Genomic DNA, 20731 nt, shown 5'->3' on the forward strand with positions numbered 1-20731 from the left:
CTTCCTGCCATTTAAAACATAGAAGATCGGCAGGAATAGTTTTTAATCTTTCTAGCCCTCACTTAAAGGGAGTCTTTCAACCTTATTAAAAGTATATAATGATCAATGTATCCCCGGGGCAATTTATGGGGCAGAGGTTATCAAAATGTTTCATAACTCCAGCCCAAGGAGAATCGCATCTGTTGGAAGTTGTTATATCTTCTGCCTACAGCCTCGAGCAACATCATCCATGCGGAGCTAAGCTAGCAATTTAGTGAGGACAATGTGTATCTGGCCTTATGGCTTTGGATTAGCATTTGGGCTAATCCACATGCCAAGCTCTGCAGAAACACCATCCTGGACTGTATTGGATTGGATCATGGGCATGCAATACCGTGGCTGAGGTATACATAGAGATCATTAAAGGCATTGGGGCTGTCTACTCTTTTCTCTTTTCCCACAAACATAAAAAAAGAAGATAAATTGCGGGTTAAGCAATTATTTTTGCAGTCCAGTGAAGATAGTAGACTTGTAGCTGAGACCAAGAAAAGCACAGTGCTATATTATTACAAGTAATTTGCCGCTCCCGAGTCAGCACTTTAACAACTTTCACTTGAAATAACGCACTGGGAGAGATCATTGTTATTGAGTTTTAGATTTTTTTGTTGAAGAAATTTTTATTGAGTTTTCAAAACATGAGAAAAAGAACAAGAGAAGCAGTAAAATCTTAAATGGAGAAAAAGCCCTCAAATATCATATATGACATGAGAAAGATAAAAACAATTAGGCAGATATCAAATAAGTAAGTATGACAATAGATCAAGGAAGAGGGAGAAAGGGGAAAAAGAGAAAAGGAAAGAAGAGAAAAGTGGGAAAGAGAGAAGAAAAAGGAGAGAGAAAGAATTAATGTATAGGATGATGTCTAGAGAGATATGTAGAAAAAGGTAGCCAAAGAAGGTCAGATTTGATTTTTTGAGAAAGAGAGGCAGAAGAAACAGAAGCAATTCTATGTTCATCACAAATAAAATTCCACCACGTTAATAAAGAAATCTTTGAATTATCCTTCCAAAAGGATAAAATGACTTTAAAAGCCAATGCAATAAAAAGATCAAATAATCTAGGAGAGGAAGATGTAACATCTATATCAGGTGACAATGAACCTAGAAAAACATTTTGTAACGATAAACTAATATTAAAGTTAAACACTAACTTGCAAATATTCCAAATAGAGTTCCAAAAAGTTGAAACATTAGAACATTCATAAAGTAAATGAGTTAATGTGCCCATCTCAGTGGAACATGACCAACAATTGTTAAAGACCCTTGATCGCTGTAGGTGTAGAGAGGCCTTACATAATCTACAATTGCTGAATACTCTGAGCATTTGCTTTAGTGTATTTTTTTTAAAGCTGCTATAACAGCAAGGAGATCAATGGAGGTTAAATATTAGCCCTAGGTCAAGGAAATCACCTACTTTTATTATTGTCATTTGTTTTTCGGTGTGGTCAATTTCTTATTATTACGTTTATTGGAAGTTTAGAGTCCTTACGACCCATGTATTTAACAATTATATAAACACCCAGGAGTTTTATATTATTGACAGATGTCAATTACTGTCCCAGGAGCTGTGCTGTTTTAATTGGTTATTCATTGATGATTTTAGTCTCTGATGGATTTCCATGTGCTTGATTTCCGTTTTTATTTTGTTTTTTATGGCCGGATCGGCGGAATAAGGATTATTTTAAATGAATTGACACTGAAAACTAAGCTGGGAACTGTAAAATGCGCAGTGGGAGAAATTAGGATGTTTATGCTGCATGTGCCAATGCACTGACCAAACTATTTCCACGCATGCACTTGGTTCTTTCTAACTTTTAGATACATTTCAGGACGGCAGGAATACCTAAGTTATGCAACATTTCATGCACATTGGAAAAAAAAAATCTGGAATTAATAAATTTAAAAAACAGAATTTAGTCAGTCATATTAAATGCAATAAGTCATATTTCTAACCCGATATTTCATGGTTTTACAGGTTTAAGGTTAGTGGTAAACTGACACTAACTGATACATTTATTCATCCACTTCATGGTGGTATAGGATTAATTTGACAACATTTTATTTCGTAGTGTTGACTTTTGCATTATTTTCCTTTCTAGAGAAGATGTAACCCACTGGTGCAGTTTTTTGACAGGACTGCTGGTAGTGCTGACAGTAGTTTTTTGCGGAGCAGGTGAGTTTTGCTTCCCTCCCTTTTTGCTGCTGCTAGTATCAGCATCTCTCCCAGCAGCCACTAAGCAACGACCTCCTCGCGTCTCCTCAGCAGCTCCCGCATATCGTTTCGTTCCTTTGAAGAATGTCCCAGGGAAAGGCAATGCCCCCCTCTTCTTCCGCCATTCAGATTAGCCGGTAAGGTCTCTTCGGTACTTCTGTTCTTTCCACCGTCTCCACACACGGGGTGCGGGACGACAGACTTGTCAAATGGGCCACGGTTAAACTAGTCTCCGCATTCTATTGCATACAGTGGTCTTGATCCTCGTCCGCCATATTGTAGTGGCGTTTGAATGTAAGGCAGTCGGGGGTTCTAGTTAAAAGAGTATGTGTAATACAGATTTGTAAGTAAATGTTTTGTAAGAATGCATGTGTTTATTTATAAATTAGTAGTGTAATACATTCCGACAAATACTTGCTTAAAAGTAAAAAGTATGCTTTACTATTCCGTAGCGCAAGTAGGCTATAACTCTGACTGCCTTCATACTTTCCTGTATTAAAATTATAAAGACAGATGCTGCGTTTCCCACAGAATTTTTGCCGTTATCGGAACATCGCTGTTTCGCTATGGCCGCCGTACTCTCACAGCGGTGACCGGTCCTCCGAAGACGCACGCTGGGTTCTTTCTATTTCTGCTTTAGTTAATGTGTTTGACATGTTGCAGATTGCAGAATTCTGCTTTGCGGACTTGAGATATTGCTCTGGCTGCAGTCACCTTTAAAAAGAGAAATGGGCTTTAGTACGTGAGAATTGATAAACCTGGCTGTGTTGGATTTTTTTTAACATGTCCCGAAAGGGGAACGTGTGACTTGGCGTCAGTGAGGAAAGGCTCGTGCCGACAGAGATGGCGCTGCTGATAGTGAACACGTCACCTGCAGCAAAAGTCACTGTTTGTAGGAGGGAGCGGCATGATTGAGCATGATATGAATGGCACTTCCTATGACACTCACGCTTCAACCATCCTCCTTGGCTCACCTCCATGGAAAGCGCCAGATACTCCTTGCCCCCCCCCCCTCTCTCTCTTTCTTTCTCTCTCTCTCTTTATATATATATATATATATATATAGAGAGAGAGAGAAAGAGAGAGAATATATCTCACACACGTCCACACGTGCCCTGTATTAGAAAAAATAGATGTTTTAATATTGTAAGTTATGCGATGTACGTATGAGATACGACTTGGAATGCGGAAATAAAAAAGAAAACGTACCAGTTTTAGTTATGATGGCACAACCATAGGTAAAATTCGAGGTTTGGATAGGAGGGCATTTATCTTGAGTGACCTTCATTTAAAGAGAGTCGGACAAATATCATTTTATGTACCCCTTTTTATTGTGACCCTGAAAAATACATATTATTGTCATATCCCCATTAGAACCTTAAGAGTTAGTGTGGCGTGTGTCGGTAGGAAGGGCGGAGGAAAAATGGGTGACAGTGTAGGGTACTGCAAAAAGGTGACACCTTTATTGTTGCTAGGTATTTGCTTCGGTCTGTGCCATTTTAGGGTTCACCAGCTCAGGGCAAAAAGTTATGTACATCACTTGAGTGGCTAAAGAAGGAAAGGCTTATCTGTCTTTTGGCCTCATGTTGTGTGCGACTAAAGATGCCAGTTCCTGCTCTTTAGGAAACAGTTGTTTGCATTCTGGGACTGGAAGTAACACTTTTGACATTGTTAATATTGGTTTTAACGTGTTCACATGCAGCGTGGCTGCAGCTTAAAATAATGTATTAGCATGTGACATGGAACCAGTCGGCCAGATGTGATTGCTGCTGCATTCTGCTTTGTGTTGTGCATTATTATCATCCCTGTATGTTGGCATCTTCATAGCTCCAATAGTTTACATGCCTGCTATAGGAAAGTGCTCTTTTTGTTTGGCCACCCCCCGCTTTTTGCTCTAATGCTGATGATTACGACTCTAACAAATGAACTGGAGCCTTCTGCTCAGACCAGTTCTCTCTTCAGTGGTCCATGGGATAACATGGGCTGACACCTGGGCAATCTCAAGCTCACCAGCTCCATTATGGTACTGCCAAAATATGTCATGTTTGGTAGCAAACAATGTGCCTCCTCAGGGCTCGACAAATCCGCTCGCATTTGCGAGGTAAATTTTATGAGGTCGAGCTATTTTTAGGTCCTACTCGCCCTTTCTGGAGTAGGAAAACATACTAACATTTGTCCTCCGTCTTTGAAAACGGAGCAAATGTGACAAGATAACAAGATTTAAAGGCCTTTTTATTGCTCACAAAGCAAATAAAGTCCACATTTGTAAAGCGCACAATCACCCGTAAGGGTCTCTAGGCGCTGGGGGCCGTCGGGAAGATTAAGCGAGCTATTGCCCAGAGTCACATGGTGCTGGGCTAACCTGCCGCCGGAGCCGGGGATCGAACCGTGGTCCCCAGATTCCAGCGTCAGTCGCCCTGGCCGCGGCGCCACACCTCTTCCAAATGAGCAATAAAGATGCCTTTAAATCTTATCATGTCACATTTGCTCTGCTTTCAGAGACGGAGGTCAAGTAGGTTACTGTTAGGTCGAGGAGTTTTTTTTAAAGTACTAGACCTGCAGGACTAGTACCATTTTTCAGATTTCTCGAGCCCCTGACACAAATGTCATGTCAAGGACGATGGGGCATGCACCCAGGTGGCTACATTAGAGTTTGCTCACACGGGAGACCCAGCCTTTCTGGTGCTCTGGCTGCCAGCCTACAGCTGCTGTGACAAGACAGGAATCTGACCCCCTGCCAAGATTCGTGAACTCACCCAGGAGTCAGAAACAATGGCCTGGATGGGAAGAAGGTCACAACTCCCTCCTTGACAGGATGGATCGTGAAGTGGCACATCAAGGCAGTGAGCTTCAAAGCCTTCATCGCCTGTGATGTGCAACCAGGCTACTTCCCAAAGGAGGAAACATCCATCCCCCTGACCCTAGGCACATTTGCACCCAGGCAGGTGGTAAAATTAGGTATGCAGGATGTGTATACCCCAGAAGTATAGCCACACCTCTAAGGTGGTCTACCTGGTCTGTATAGTTAGGAGAGGTTACTGCCATTGTTAAAACTGGCAGTATAGAGAGTTCTGGGTAGAAAAGGGGATATCACCCACCTTCTCCCCCGGATGTGGTCACCTCAGGGACAGATTCGCTGCTGGGGTTAGTAGCCCATAGGCCTATAGGCCACTTGTACCGACACCCCTAAATCTAGGAATTAAGGGCTATCCCTGACTCCAGAACCTCATTTCTGATCTGACTTGCAACAAAGGACTCAATAAGAGACCAGAGCCTGCGACATCAGGACCTGCACAAACTATAGGCGTGATATTCTGGGCCTTTGGCAACCTTCTTGGAACAGCAGGACTGTGAGACGTGCTGGACCAAAGATCTGTTTTCCCATATAGAGGGACCGCTTTGAGAGCCGAAGACAACTCCAGACTCCCCTGGACTAGTGGCACTAGTCCCCTGCACACCGCAGTAAAAACAACATGCCGGAACCAAAGAATCACTGGCCTTTGGGCACTCTGAGGGATCACCCAAAAGTAGATGGTCCAGCGCATAGTGGGAAATGTAGTCCTAACCTCCAGCAAGTTTCAGGCAGCTACCATTTAGACCCGGCCTGTCGGATGTTGAAATAACTTTCTGTTGATCTTACCTCTGTCAGGGCTTGTTGGTCGCCAGTCCAGCAACCACCATCTTTACTTGATGCTGCACCTCAAGGGAACACTGCACAACCTTCATCCAACGTCAGCAGTGGCTTCGTTGTCGACTTTTTGCACTCGGTTCCCCACCAACCCTATGTAAGTGGTAAAACTAGCTTTACTGCTGCTCCTGCTTCAGCACCAAGGACAGCTGTTCACCCGGCTTCTCGAGCCTGGTAAAATCAAACTGACTATCATGGCTTGGTCCTAGGACCCGCATCACATTTACCTTTCTTTGGTTCCACACAACTCGACCTGCATGTGACCGATTGTCACTAGTGCTTTTTCCCATTGACCCCAGTGATAATGTTTTGCAGTACTATTTTGCACTGATTTAATTTTGTTTCAAAAATCCAGAACTCTGGTTATACTTATCCGATTGACTTTGTTTTGGTGTCTAAATTTATATAAATATCTGCTTTATATTTACAAATTGGTGTCTGATTTCTTTCGAGTCATGTCAATTACTTATTGCCCATGTTGATACTCTGAAATTCTAAACACATGTTCCTCTAGTAAAGCCTGACTGCTCTTTGCCACTCTTCTAGGACGGAGCTAGGGATTTAATATTGGGAATCCAAGGTTAATTTTTAGGGTATTGTGAGAGTATTGCGTGGTGAAGCCTAACCAGCATCGCCACATAATACTTCTCTTTCCTACCCCTTCGTTGTATTGTCCACTGGTAGTTTAGCATCAGCATTCTGATAGTGCTAGTTAAATAATTCATAACCATTAGCCCCTTTAAAGCTAGTAAACAAACCTCCCCAGTGCTGCGCTGTCCATTATCCGGTGCTGAACTGGACGTCCAACGGTCGTGCGCAGCACTGGGGAGGTAGTGCCCGTGACGACCGTTGGCCGACGGCAGCACTTAAGGGGTTAAGTTACCCAATTCCTTGATGTGTAGTCTTGTTAAAATAAGAACTACAAGGCCCAGAATTAAAAGAACACTTCTGGACTGGATGAGCAATTCATGTAAATATGAAACTTAAAAGTTATGTGAACAAATTAAATACAACCCAAAACATTGAAATGGACAGTTGAAAGACCCCCATTTCTGTGAAAACAACGTATAAAAGCAGGGGTGGGGAATTCATATCTCCCGATACCTGAGACATCTAGATTTTTTACAAGGGCAATAGGTTTTAATTTCCATTTTGTCCGAAGAACAAATAGAAAGCTCTACAGTAATTCGATACACAGCTGTTGAACTCTGTTGGTCACATCCTTTTAATAAGTAGCTCTGAGCAGTTTATTGGCACTGAAAGGACGAATGCAAAAGCTATGGCCTGCAGTTTCACTTTCCCCAGAGCAGAAGAACATGATGGAGCGCGAAGCTCAAAGTTGCAGCTACCTCCGACCCCAGCATGTACATCCACAGCACTATCAGGCTCTTGTGTGGCTTGTGGGCCCCCTCTTGGTCCTTTCATTTACTTTGAGCATGAGACAAACATCGAGCTTCTGCAGCTCCAGAAGACCCGCAGCACTGGCATGTATGCGACTACCTTTTCTGCCTCTTGGCCCCTGCTCTGACTTGAACTTGTGATCCTTGCCTTTTATTCTGTGCGTCACCCTTGGGCCAAGATTCCTCCACATTCTCACCTCCAGGGACTACTGTAAAGCACCTTGTTTTCCCTTCTCATGCAGCTCGGGCACACACCCCTTTGCACTTTGCCTTTCCTATACACCTTATGTTTTACCCAGTGCCAATACCTGCTACCCCCCTCCACCGCCATCTCTGACAGCCCTGACCCCTTTCTCTTGGCCTCTCATATCTTACATCATCCAGGGCGTACATTACATCTCCTTACTTTCCCCATGGGGCTTTCATGCAGGCCTCAGGCCCACACCTATTTCTGTACGTGCACTTCGTCTCTCTGTGTGCCTTCTCCAGGGGGCATCGTAAACACGCAGTTGTAGCAGCTACTACAGCTGTGGGGTTCTTGATAGGCGTCTCATCTGCAGGTTCACAGACAAAGGCTAATAATTAATGTGAAAGGGTGGGTGAGTGAGTTAAAGGGTGGATGGATAGATGCATGGATTAATGATTGAAAGAATTGATTTAAGTATGGGTGAGTGAAAGGATAGAAGGATTAATGCAAGGGTGAATGGATGGCGTGAACGAGGATGGATGAGTGAAAGGATGTGAAAGGATGGATGGCTGAATGAAATGGTGGATTGATGGCTGAGAGAGAGTAGATGGATGATGGATGGAGGATAGGTGGGTGGGTGGATGGATGGATAAGTGTGTGGCTGGGTGGAAGGGTTGATGGATGGCTAAGTGGATGAATAGATCGATGGGTGGATAGTGGAGGGAAAAGGCTGACGAGTGAAAGGGTGGATGGAGGGGGTGAAAGGGTGAATGGATGAGCAAAAGGACAGATTGGCGGGATGGCTGAAAGGGAAGCTGGATATATGAGTAAAAAGGAGGATGAATGGGGTGAAAGGATGAATGAGTGAAAGGATGGATGGAAGATGAGTGCAAATGTGGATGGATATCTGAGTGAAAAGGAGGATGATGGGGTTAAAGTGTGGATGTATACAACGGACTCCAGGGGGGTTGCGATTCTCATAAACAAAGCAGTGCCGTTTACGATTACACGCACCTGGCTAGACCCGCAGGGCACATATGTGGGGGTCCAGGGGATGTGGAATAGACGTAGATACACGATATTGTCAGTGTACGCCCCACCCAAGTTGCAGCCACGCACACTAAAGGCAGTCTCCGCCATCTTGCTGGACACGGCTGACACCACGCAAGTGGTGGGAGGGGACTTTAATGATGTGATGTGCACCATGCAAGATAGATCGGGGTCACCGCACACAGGGGGTCACACAACAGCCTTAGCACGGCTCATGAACACCATAGGCCTCACTGATGTGTGGAGGTGGCTTCATCCCACGCAAGAAGCATATTCATTTTACTCCGGGGCACACAAGGTCTTCTCCAGGTTAGACTATGTTTTTGTATCCCGACAGGAGATTGCGGCGGGTGACCTAGCGGAATACAAGGCGAGAGGGATCTCCGATCACTCCCCGCTATATGTCCACTTGGGGCGGGTGAAGGGAGTCAGGAAGCCGCAATGGAGATTAACGGCATGGGACCTTCAAACGCCGGAAATACTCGGGGGCGTACGGGCGGACATTAGGGTCTACATGGCTGAGAACGAGGGTTCTGTGGAATCCGGCGCTACCCTTTGAGAGGCGATGAAACCAGTGCTCCGTGACCGCATCCAGAGTAGGCTGGGAGAGGCCAGGCGTGCACAACAGGGCAAGATGGCAAGGAGGAGGCGAATGTCCTGGCCCTGGAAACGGAGTACCTCCAGCAGAAAGAAGAGGTGCGCCTTAGAAGGCTGCTTGACACGCAGAGACATTATAGGGAGTTGGCCACAGACGAAGCACGCACCCAGGCTCTGGCGACGCTACACAGGCTCTACGATGTGGGCGACAAGTCGGGTAAACTCTTGGCTTGGCTGAGCAGGAAGGAGCGAACGTCGCGCTGGGTGGATCAGATCCAGTTGACCGGGGACAGGAGGGTGACCACTGATGAGGGCATAGCGGAAGCCTTTGCATCTTATTATGAGGACTTCTACAGGGCCAGGGACCTGGGGGACAGTGGGGACGCCCAACAATACATGGGTGACATGGCGGTGCCTACCCTGTCCACAGAAGCTAGTGCGACCTTAGAGGCGGACTTAACCCTTGAGGAGTTATCGGAGGCCATAGCGGCGATGAAGCCGGGGAAGGCTCCAGGGCCGAATGGCTTCCCGGCGGAATTCTTTAAACGAACTGCGGACTTGTTGCAGCGGCACATGAAAGCCCTCTTTACCGACTCATACCGGGCGGGGGGCCTCCCTCCGGACCTAGACCTGGCCATCATTGTGCCAATCTACAAAGAGGGGAAACCTAGAGATGACTGCTCATCCTACCGCCCAATCTCATTGCTAAATATAGAGACAAAAATTCTGGCCACAGTCCTGGCCCGTCGCATGCGACCGGTCATCACTGAGTTAGTGCATATGGACCAATCCGGCTTTCTTCCGGATAGGGCGACTAAACTAAACCTCCGTCGCACCCACAATTGGCTGCAGGAGGTCTCCGAGAGAAGTGAACCCCACTGGTTCCTCTCCCTGGATGCGGAGAAGGCATTCGACGCAGTCCACTGGCCTTTCCTGATGGAGACCCTCCGAAGGTTTGGGTTTGGACCCAAGTACTTGAAATGGGTACAGCTCCTCTACTCGGACCCGAGAGCGAGAGTACGAGTCAATGGGAGGCTGTCCCGTGAGTTCCCTATAGGGCGGGGCACGCGACAGGGCTGTCCACTCTCCCCCCTCCTATTCACCCTCACCATCGAGATCCTCGCGATACGAATCAGACAGAACCAGACGGTCAAAGGGTTTACATGGGGGGACTCAGTTGCCACACAGGAAAAAATATCCCTGTATGCCGACGACGTACTACTGTTCGTGACAGACCCAGACACGACTATCCCAGCACTATTCAGAGAGCTCGACGACTTTGGGGCGCGAGCAGGACACAAAATAAACTGGCACAAATCAATCCTCTACGATCCACAAGGCATGGAGAGGGGAGCCTGCCTGCCAGAGTCACTTATACACACTAACGACGGCTTCCAATACCTGGGAGTCTTTATAACACTAGATAGGACGCGCTCTTTCACTACCAATTTATCCCGCATTATGCTGGAGGCCACAGCTGAGATGGACAGGTGGAGACAGCTCCCGCTCACCTTACTGGGGCGTGCTGCACTATATAAAATGATCATCCTCCCTAAGGTCCTCTATGCGCTCCAGAATGAGTACTATCCACTGCCGAATAAGACCCTGGACACAATACACGCTGACCTGCGAGCCTTCCTGTGGCTGGGGAAACAGCCGAGAGTGGCGCTCTCCACCCTGCAGCGACATCAATACAGTGGGGGGATTTCGCTCCCCAACCTAGAGGCCTACTACTGGGCGGAACATCTCGCCCCAATTAACGAATGGCTGCACGCTGCAGCCGACCACCCTACCTACGCCTTGGAAAGGTCTAAATGGTCAAGTAAAACTATACTACATTATCTGTATGGGGAAGCGTGGGAAAGCAGTTTCTCCCTGCCACCAGGATTACGTTAACGGCCTGGAATAGGGCATCCAAAAGAATGGGCTGGGAAAAAAGACCCACTAGACAGACACCCCTCTGGTGCTGCAAATGGTTGGGAGAGCTCCGTAAACTGAAAGGTTTTAGACGGTGGGACGACATTGGCATCTCCACAGTGGGGGACGTGATAGCAAGGGGAGACCTGAAAACATTCCAGGCTCTCAAAGACGAATTTGGCCTGCTCAACACCCAATACTACAAATACGCTCAATTGAAACACGCATGGAGGGCACAAAACATTACACTTTCTGACCTTCCTGAATATGCTCCGTTAGAGGGTAGGCTGCTGCAGGAACAGATAGGGAGGGGGGCGGTATCCCTCACATATAAAACCTTGACCAACAACATGCTAGGGGATCTGCAGGGGTTACGAGCTAACTGGGAGGCAGATGTGGGGGCCATGGAGGATCTAGACTGGGAGCTTGCTCTCATGCATCCCCGGGAGGTGGCAATCAAGTCGAGGCTCCGTCTCATTCAATTTAAGATGCTGCACAGATCATACTTTGACAGGGTGAGGCTATTTAGGATGGGCAGAGTACCTGACACGACATGCCTTAGGTGCCGCCAGCAGAGTGCGGACTTCTTCCACGTACTCTGGGGGTGCGCAGTCATCCAGGAATACTGGGAGGGTGTGTTCCTGGAACTGGGGGAGGTGCTGGGGGCGGACCTTCCACGGGACCCTAAATTGGCACTGTTGGGCACGACCACAGAAGTAGACCTACCCCTCCCCTTGATCATCTTTCTGGTGTTAGCACTAGTGGTGGCAAAACGGGATATCGCACGGCGCTGGGGGGCGTCTGCAAAGCCAGACTTAGAGGAATGGAGGCGTGGATTGGATCTGTACATGGCGGCGGAAAGAGTGACCTACAAAGCCAGGGGTTGCCCCAAAAAGTTCCGGAGGGTGTGGGCCAAGTGGAGGCAATACCACGGGCTGGAATGAGACATTGTGAACTGGTAACGTGAAGCCTATGGAACCCTAGTCAGGATAGTCTAGACGCCGGGATTGCATGCTTGGTAACTCTATACCGTACTGCCCAGTTCCTATGCTAGGGACGGCCAGGAACACTTGAGCGGGGGGGAGTGGAGACCGGGAAGGGGGCGATGGGAGGGAGAGGGTAGAGACCTGCTGTTTTACGGGACGTTTCTAGTTTATTGTTTTCTTTTCTGTGGCTGTTTCAAAAGCAAAAGTTCTAATAAGGGGTACTATGTCTAACAACACCAGAAAAGTTGCGTGGCTGTCGGCTAGAGCGGAATGTTGACGCTCTACCGTGTGCTGATCCTTTGCATGTGTGATCCTTCTGATGCAACAATAAAAAGAATTTTAGAAAAAAAAAAGTGTGGATGTATGAGCGAAAGGATGGATGGATGGGTGAGTGAAAGGATGGATGATGGAGGGATGAATGAAAGGAAGGAATGGATGAGTTTGATGGATAGATTTGGAGATGGAAGGAGAGGGTTGGAGAGGGGTGTCACAAACCCCCCATTGTAGCAGCTACAGTGGGGGTGCAGCACTTAGTGGGCCTCTACTGTCTACAACTCAGCATACAAAGGCTGATAAGTAATGTGAAAGAGCGGGTAAGTGAGTGAAAGGATAGATGGATGTGTGGGTGAAAGGGTGGTTGGATGAGTGAGTGTAAATGTGTCTGGCTAGATGGATGGATGGATGAATGAATGAAAGGATGGGTGCAAGGATGGATGAGTGACAGGGATGGTGGATGGACTACGGATGTGATGAAGAAAAGAGTGGATGGATGGGTTATAGGGTGGATGGGTTAGTGAGTGGAAAGATGTATGAGTGGAAGGATGGATGGGGAGCTCAAGGATGGATAAATGGATGAGTGAGTAAAAGGGAGGGTGGATGAAAGTTCAAGTTCAAGTTCATAAATTTATATAGCGCACTACTCACCCAGAGGGTCTCACGGCGCTTGGGGAGGAGGGTGCAGTTACTTATCGAATATCCAAGTTTTTAGTTGCTTTCTGAAGGAGAGGTGGTTCTGAGTAAGGCGGAGGTGGGTGGGGAGAGAATTCCAGGTCTTGGCCGCTAAATAGGAGAAGGATCTTCCCCCCATGGTGGATCTGTGGATGCGCGGAATTGTGGCGAGGGCTTGATTGGATGATCGTAGTTGGCGAGTGGGGGTGTAGAAGGACAGTCTCGTGTTGAGGCACTCGGGTCCTAGGTCATAGAGGGCTTTGTGTGCGTGGGTGAGGAGACGGAACGTTATTCTCTTGTTGACGGGGAGCCAGTGGAGGTCTTTCAGGTGACCGGAAATGTGAGCTTGGCGGGGGATGTCTAGTATGAGACTGGCTGAGGCGTTTTGGATGCGTTGGAGTTTTTTCTGTAGTTTGGCTGTGGTTCCGGCGTAAAGGGTGTTTTCGTAATCCAGTCGGCTGGTGACCAGTGCGTGGGTGACCGTCTTTCTTGTTTCTGTGGGGATCCAACGGAAGACTTTTTTGAGCATGCGTAGGATATTGAAGCATGATGAAGAGACAGCGTTGACTTGTCTGGTCATCGATAGGGAGGAGTCTAGGATGAAGCCCAGGTTACATGCGTGGTCCGTTGGTATGGGTGCGGTTCCCAGGGCCGGTGGCCACCAAGAGTCATCCCAGGCCGAGGGGGATGAGCCTAAGATGAGGACTTCCGTTTTGTCCGAGTTCAGTTTTAAACGGCTGTTCTTCATCCACTCGGCTACTTCTTTCATTCCTTCGTGTAGGTTGGTTTTGGCGGTGTTCGGGTCTTTGGTGAGGGAGAGGATCAGTTGGGTGTCGTCTGCGTAGGAGATGATGTTGAGTTTGTGTTGGCGCACGATGGATGCGAGGGGGCTCATGTAGACGTTGAAGAGGGTGGGACTGAGTGATGATCCTTGTGGTACGCCGCAGATGACTTCGGTGGCCTCTGATTTGAAGGGGGGAAGGCGGACTCTCTGGGTTCTTCCGGCAAGGAACGATATGATCCATTCCAATGCTTTTCCTTGTATTCCGACGTTGCTGAGTCGTTGTAAGAGGGTGCTGTGACAGACTGTGTCGAAGGCTGCGGAGAGGTCAGGTAAAATGAGGGCAACTGTTTCTCCGTTGTCCAGTAGTGTTCAGATGTCGTCTGTTGCTGCGATGAGGGCGGTTTCGGTGCTGTGTTTGGCTCGGAAGCTGGATTGTGAAGGGTCGAGGGATTTGTTGGATTCGAGGAAGGCGGCGAGCTGACTATTGACGGCTTTCTCAATGACTTTGGCGGGGAATGGGAGGAGCGAGATGGGGCGGTAGTTCTTAAGTTCGTTGGGGTCTGCTGTGGGTTTCTTCAGAAGGGCGCTGAGTTCGGCATGTTTCCAAATTTCCGGGAAGGTAGCGGAGTTGAAGGAACAGTTGATGACATCGCGGAGATGGGGGGCTATGATGGAGTCTACTTTGTTGAATATGTGGTGGGGGCATGGGTCGGTTGGCGATCCTGAGTGGATGGAGTTCATCAGGCGGATGGTGTCTTCGGTGGTGTTTGGGTTCCAGGCGCAAAGGTTGTTAGAGGGCGGTGTTGGATTGGGAATGGGTGGAGCGAACATGTCTTCGGACTGGTTTTCAAAGCTGTTATGTATTTCGGCGATTTTGTTGTGGAAGAATAAGGATAGAGAGTCGCAAAGGTCTTGGGAGGGAGAAATGTCGTTTGTGCCGGCGGTGGGGTTAGTGAATTCTTTGACGATGTTGAATAGTTCCTTGCTGTTTTGGGCATTGTTGTCAAGTCGATCCTTGAAAGCTGATTTCTTGGTGGATCGGATTAGTTGGTGGTGTTTGCGGGTAGCGTTCTTGAAGGTGGCTAGGTTATCAGTGGTTGGGTTTTTTCTCCAGGTTTTCTCGAGAGTACGACAGAACTTCTTGGATTTCTTAAGGTCATTGTTGAACCAGGGGGCTTTTTTGCTACCATGCTTGATTAGATGGTTTTTCAGTGGTGCAAGTTCGTCGGCGCTATGGGTGATCCATTGAGTGAGGTTAGTGGCTGCTTGGTTTGGGTCCGATGATTTGGTGGGGGGGTTTTGGTGAAGCGATGTGACGAGTTGTTCTGTGGTGATTTTGTTCCAATTTCTTCGAGGAATAGGTTGTGGGTTGTGGACTTTTTGTAGTTGAAGTGAACGCAGCTGTGGTCAGTCCAATGGAGAGCTGTGGTGTGATCGAAGGAGATGTGCTTGCTGGAGGTGAAGATAGGGTCGAGTGTGTGTCCGGCGTAGTGGGTGGGGGTGTCTACAAGTTGTTTGAGTCCTAGATTGGCCAGGTTATCCAGAAGGGTGGTGGTGTTGTTGTCGTTTTTCTTTTCTAGGTGGAAGTTGAGGTCTCCCAGTAGAATGTAGTTCTCGGAGGGGAGGGCATGTGTGCTGATGAAGTCAGCAATGTCTTCGCTGAATTGTGTGCAGGGTCCTGGTGGTATGTAGATGAGGGTGCCTCTGAGTGTGGCTTTGTAGTCGGTGTGAATCTGGAAGTGAAGGTGTTCCAGATGAAAGGAGTGAAAGGGTGGGTGAGAAAAAGGATAGGTGGGTGGCTGCATTAGATGAATGTATAGGTTTGGGAGATGGTTGGGTAGGTTTAGATATGGGTGGGTGGACGGTTGGATGGAAATACAGAATGCCTGTTTTTGTTCCCAAAAAGGCTGCGTTGCCACAGTAATTCCTGGCCCTGAACAAAACTACTTTTTGTGCCGATATGCTCCTTGTAAAAGAGCAGAATGCTGTTACAACCTTTCTCAGTATTGGAAAGGATTAAAGAAGAGCTGGTGAATGCCCTCAAAACATGCAAGTTAGTAGGTTTGCATAGACTCGAAAGAGCATTCTAACCCTGTAAATATTGCTTACTGCTACCTCCAACCCCAGCATGTAGATCTGCAGAAAGAATGCAAAATAAGGGATTTGCTAGTATTCAAATCCGTCTATACTATGAGCCTGACATAAATAGAGTGACGATTGTCAGAGCTCTTCTATAATGAGATTGCTGCCATTATTTGACGGTGCACGATATGGCACCAAAGGGACAAGTGGATTTTGTTACAGGACAAGCAGATTTATGAAGCTACATGTCCCATGGACAACTAGATATTTTATTAAATTCCACACCCCTGAAAAGAATGGACCAGTTGCAGTGATCTTTACAACCTGCAGGTTCATAGATTGCAATCCTGAATGGCAAGATTCTGCTTTCTAATGTTGAGATGTACCTATTCACTGCCTCAAGATAATTTGTTTATATATGTTATGCTTATCCACTGTATATCGTCTGACCTCCAAGTGGTTATATAAAGCTATGTATATTATGGGATAAAAAGCATGGGCTTGCTTGAAGCACTGTATTTTTTACAAACAAATTCTACTATTTTACAGATAGACCGTGTATCAGACACAGTCATGTTTCATTTACATCAGCACTGAAGATCACGAATAACATCAGTATATCTTGTAGGTATCAAGGACCCCCTGATAGGGATAGGACTCCTGGGTCAGGGAAAACAATTTTTATGTAAGGGTATATACCCAGGCAGACTAATAATACAAGAAAAATGGCTATTTAGAAAAACATATTATATAAATATTAATAATAAAATTAGTGCAATGGACTGAAATGATATCAACAAAGGTAATTTTAATTCCAATAAAAACATATAGCTTTATATACACAATATGCACGATAAAAACTACTGATTCCTTGTGTGACCTCTCTTTTAACACATCTTATGAAATCATAGCAATTTGATAAAAAGATATTTTTTATTCCTTATTTTTGAGTCTCTGGTTATGGAGAATTGGGCTGTGTGTGTCAACGCGTTTCGACAAGATCTTTTGTCTTCATCAGGACAAATGAATATTCAGCCACTTTTTCTAGACAAAATAAAACAATATTTTTAGATGACATCGAATTAACAGTGCATTGCGACTTTTTTATACTTCAAAAAATAGAATATCTTTCATTTAATAAAAACATTATTTTCACTTAGCCATACTTGTATTTTCACACAAATTTTTCGAATAAAAAGAGTTGGAAAACGTACATATCTCATAACTCATGATGTAAATAGTCCACAATCCATCTTCATATTCAAGATAACGAAACATTACTAAACATACATACATACAAATGTTACGTTGACAATTGGCATAACATTTTGGCGATTTTGTATTAACGGAATATTTATATCCGTAACCGTAAAATTTGTACTGCTTTAAAAGAAGGCACTTTATTTTTATTTTTAATCCCTCCTAGGTTCATCCAGAATTTAATAAGTTCTTTTTATTTTGACCGGCCTGTATTTAAATAAGATTTCACTCACAAACTGTGTTTTAACTAGGAAAGGGCTCATTTTCTAGAAAAAAGTATCGGCAAGACATTTTATGCAAGGGACAAAAATTATTTTAAGTGAAATCGACTTTGATTACTTGCTATTTGTTCTTTATGAACCCAGGGGTCAAGAGAAGATACATTTTAATTAAAAAGAAGAAACTAAAAGAGACCTTCCTTAGTTCGTCGTTATCTAACTTTTATTTATTATTTTTCTTACCTAAAAACAAATTCTGAAAAGATTGTTCAGAGTTGATGAAGGGAGTAAGGCACCTTTTCTTTTTATATCTGGTGTAGGTATGTGATATCTGTTATTAAACAAAGAATTACGATTTGTTATTTTTCTATAATGACATAAAAACGTTTCAAAAAAACGTTTCTGAATTTTCCTCTCTCATAATTCGCGATTCTATAGGTGCATCTTCTTACCTGTTTAGATCATGTTCACTGCTTCCATCTTACTTCTACCTGCATCTATTTTTATTTAAATATAAAAAGGGGAACATCAAGCGTTTTCCGTCATTCTCGTCCACACAATGCGTTGTGATTGCTAGAGCTGATCGTCTGTTTAAATAGAGGGAATACATAAATTGGTACCAATTGATATTTTAAGCCTACAAAAAAGTCTAAAGTTGCTTCTCTTTTCTGTTATTTACCCTTATCCGGTGATAATTTCCAAAGAAAACGGGGGAGAAGAACAGCAATGTCGGATGATGAATCGTGTCAAGATCAGGTGTAAACGGGCTTTATTTGGAACTTGTCTGCTTTAAACAGGAAAAAGTACATAATATCCTGAAAAAGAACTGCTATCGACAATATAGCTCATTTTTGTATTTTAGAACCGACCAGAGACTGTATATTTATAACGGAGACAAGTTCCAGATAAAGCCCGTTTACACCTGATCTTGACACGATTCATCATCCGACATTGCTGTTCTCCTCCCCCGTTTTCTTTGGAAATTATCACCGGATAAGGGTAAATAACAGAAAAGAGAAGCAACTTTAGACTTTTTTGTAGGCTTAAAATATCAATTGGTACCAATTTATGTATTCCCTCTATTTAAACAGACGATCAGCTCTAGCGATCACAACGCATTGTGTGGACGAGAATGACGGAGAACGCTTGATGTTCCCCTTTTTATATTTAAATAAAAATAGATGCAGGTAGAAGTAAGATGGAAGCAGTGAACATGATCTAAACAGGTAAGAAGATGCACCTATAGAATCTCGAATTATGAGAGAGGAAAATTCAGAAACGTTTTTTTGAAACGTTTTTATGTCATTATAGAAAAATAACAAATCGTAATTCTCTGTTTAATAACAGATATCACATACCTACACCAGATATAAAAAGAAAAGGTGCCTTACTCCCTTCATCAACTCTGAACAATCTTTTCAGAATTTGTTTTTAGGTTAGAAAAATAATAAATAAAAGTTAGATAACGACGAACTAAGGAAGGTCTCTTTTAGTTTCTTCTTTTTAATTAAAATGTATCTTCTCTTGACCCCTGGGTTCATAAAGAACAAATAGCAAGTAATCAAAGTCGATTTCACTTAAAATAATTTTTGTCCCTTGCATAAAATGTCTTGCCGATACTTTTTTCTAGAAAATGAGCCCTTTCCTAGTTAAAACACAGTTTGTGAGTGAAATCCTATTTAAATACAGGCCGGTCAAAATAAAAAGAACTTATTAAATTCTGGATGAACCTAGGAGGGATTAAAAATAAAAATAAAGTGCCTTCTTTTAAAGCAGTACAAATTTTACGGTTACGGATATAAATATTCCGTTAATACAAAATCGCCAAAATGTTATGCCAATTGTCAACGTAACATTTGTATGTATGTATGTTTAGTAATGTTTCGTTATCTTGAATATGAAGATGGATTGTGGACTATTTACATCATGAGTTATGAGATATGTACGTTTTCCAACTCTTTTTATTCGAAAAATTCGTGTGAAAATACAAGTATGGCTAAGTGAAAATAATGTTTTTATTAAATGAAAGATATTCTATTTTTTGAAGTATAAAAAAGACGCAATGCACTGTTAATTCGATGTCATCTAAAAATATTGTTTTATTTTGTCTAGAAAAAGTGGCTGAATATTCATTTGTCCTGATGAAGACAAAAGATCTTGTCGAAACGCGTTGACACACACAGCCCAATTCTCCATAACCAGAGACTCAAAAATAAGGAATAAAAAATATCTTTTTATCAAATTGCTATGATTTCATAAGATGTGTTAAAAGAGAGGTCACACAAGGAATCAGTAGTTTTTATCGTGCATATTGTGTATATAAAGCTATATGTTTTTATTGGAATTAAAATTACCTTTGTTGATATCATTTCAGTCCATTGCACTAATTTTATTATTAATATTTATATAATATGTTTTTCTAAATAGCCATTTTTCTTGTATTATTAGTCTGCCTGGGTATATACCCTTACATAAAAATAACATCAGTATATCATCAGTCTGCTGTTATCAGATCATTACTCTATCACAACTAGCCTAGTGCACTTATTTAAACAAGCGTTTGCAATGCAATAGGTCTAGAATTAACAAGAGTTTAAGCTATTGCAATGCAATAGCTTAAACTCTTGCAAATGGGTGGGGCAAAGCTTGCCAGCGCAGAAGATGGCCATTTGAGCGAGGAGCTCCACAGAACCATCACGCTATCCTACAATAATCCAGCATCTGCTGACATATCACGGCTCCCTTGGTGCCGCTTTCGGTCCCGGTGGAGTATTGGAGTGCGAAGAACTGGCTCCGACACTTTAACTCACCCGGACGGCTGAGCAGGAGATCTCCGCCGGGCGACGAGCTGCCCAGGCCTCAAACCCTGGCCTGCCGTTACCACCGTTTGGCAGCCTGAACCAAAGCGTCTCTGCAGCGTGCGGAGCCCCAGTGGAGACAGCGGGGACGAGATAGCTGTGGCGGTCTTTTGCATGGTGTAACCCGCCTTAGCATGCACCAAGTGTTTTGCACCACACTGTCCTCCTGTGAGGGGTTGTCAAGAAGCTAGGGTCGTGAAGAGACGCTCTGAGAGCCTCAGGCGCTCCTCCTACTGTGACCCGTGGCTGCTGGCGACTCGGCGCGGGTGGTGTGACGAAGTGCAGCGGATTCACAACCGAGTCCCCTCGGCCTGCAGGCGAGGTTTGGAAACTGCAAGTGACCTGGTGAGCAGGGGGGTCTAGCCCGCATGAGCCTGAGCGCGGCGCTGTGTGAGGAGCGGAGCCTGCCATTTTGGGTGGACTGAATCACGGCGGCAACAGGCCTATCGGGCCGCTTTGGAATGAACATCTGCTTTCTATCTTCCTGTCATAGGGCCGTCCCCGGA

The 20731-nt window shown here is 44.9% G+C and overlaps 1 protein-coding gene across 1 annotated transcript in view; it reads left to right on the forward strand.

The window, feature by feature from the left end:
- Positions 1-2224: 2224 nt before the first annotated feature.
- Positions 2225-20731, forward strand: part of ACOT7 (acyl-CoA thioesterase 7) — a 1240110-nt gene continuing 1221603 nt past the window's right edge. Inside the window, exon 1 of the mRNA XM_078640951.1 lies at positions 2225-2387. Within this exon, the coding sequence (XP_078497077.1) occupies positions 2335-2387 (53 nt within the window). The 5' untranslated portion in view covers positions 2225-2334. The remainder of the gene's footprint in view (positions 2388-20731) is intronic.

The sequence above is a fragment of the Lissotriton helveticus genome, chromosome 5_1 (genome assembly GCF_964261635.1).
Source record: "Lissotriton helveticus chromosome 5_1, aLisHel1.1, whole genome shotgun sequence".
Lineage (NCBI taxonomy): Eukaryota > Metazoa > Chordata > Amphibia > Caudata > Salamandridae > Lissotriton > Lissotriton helveticus.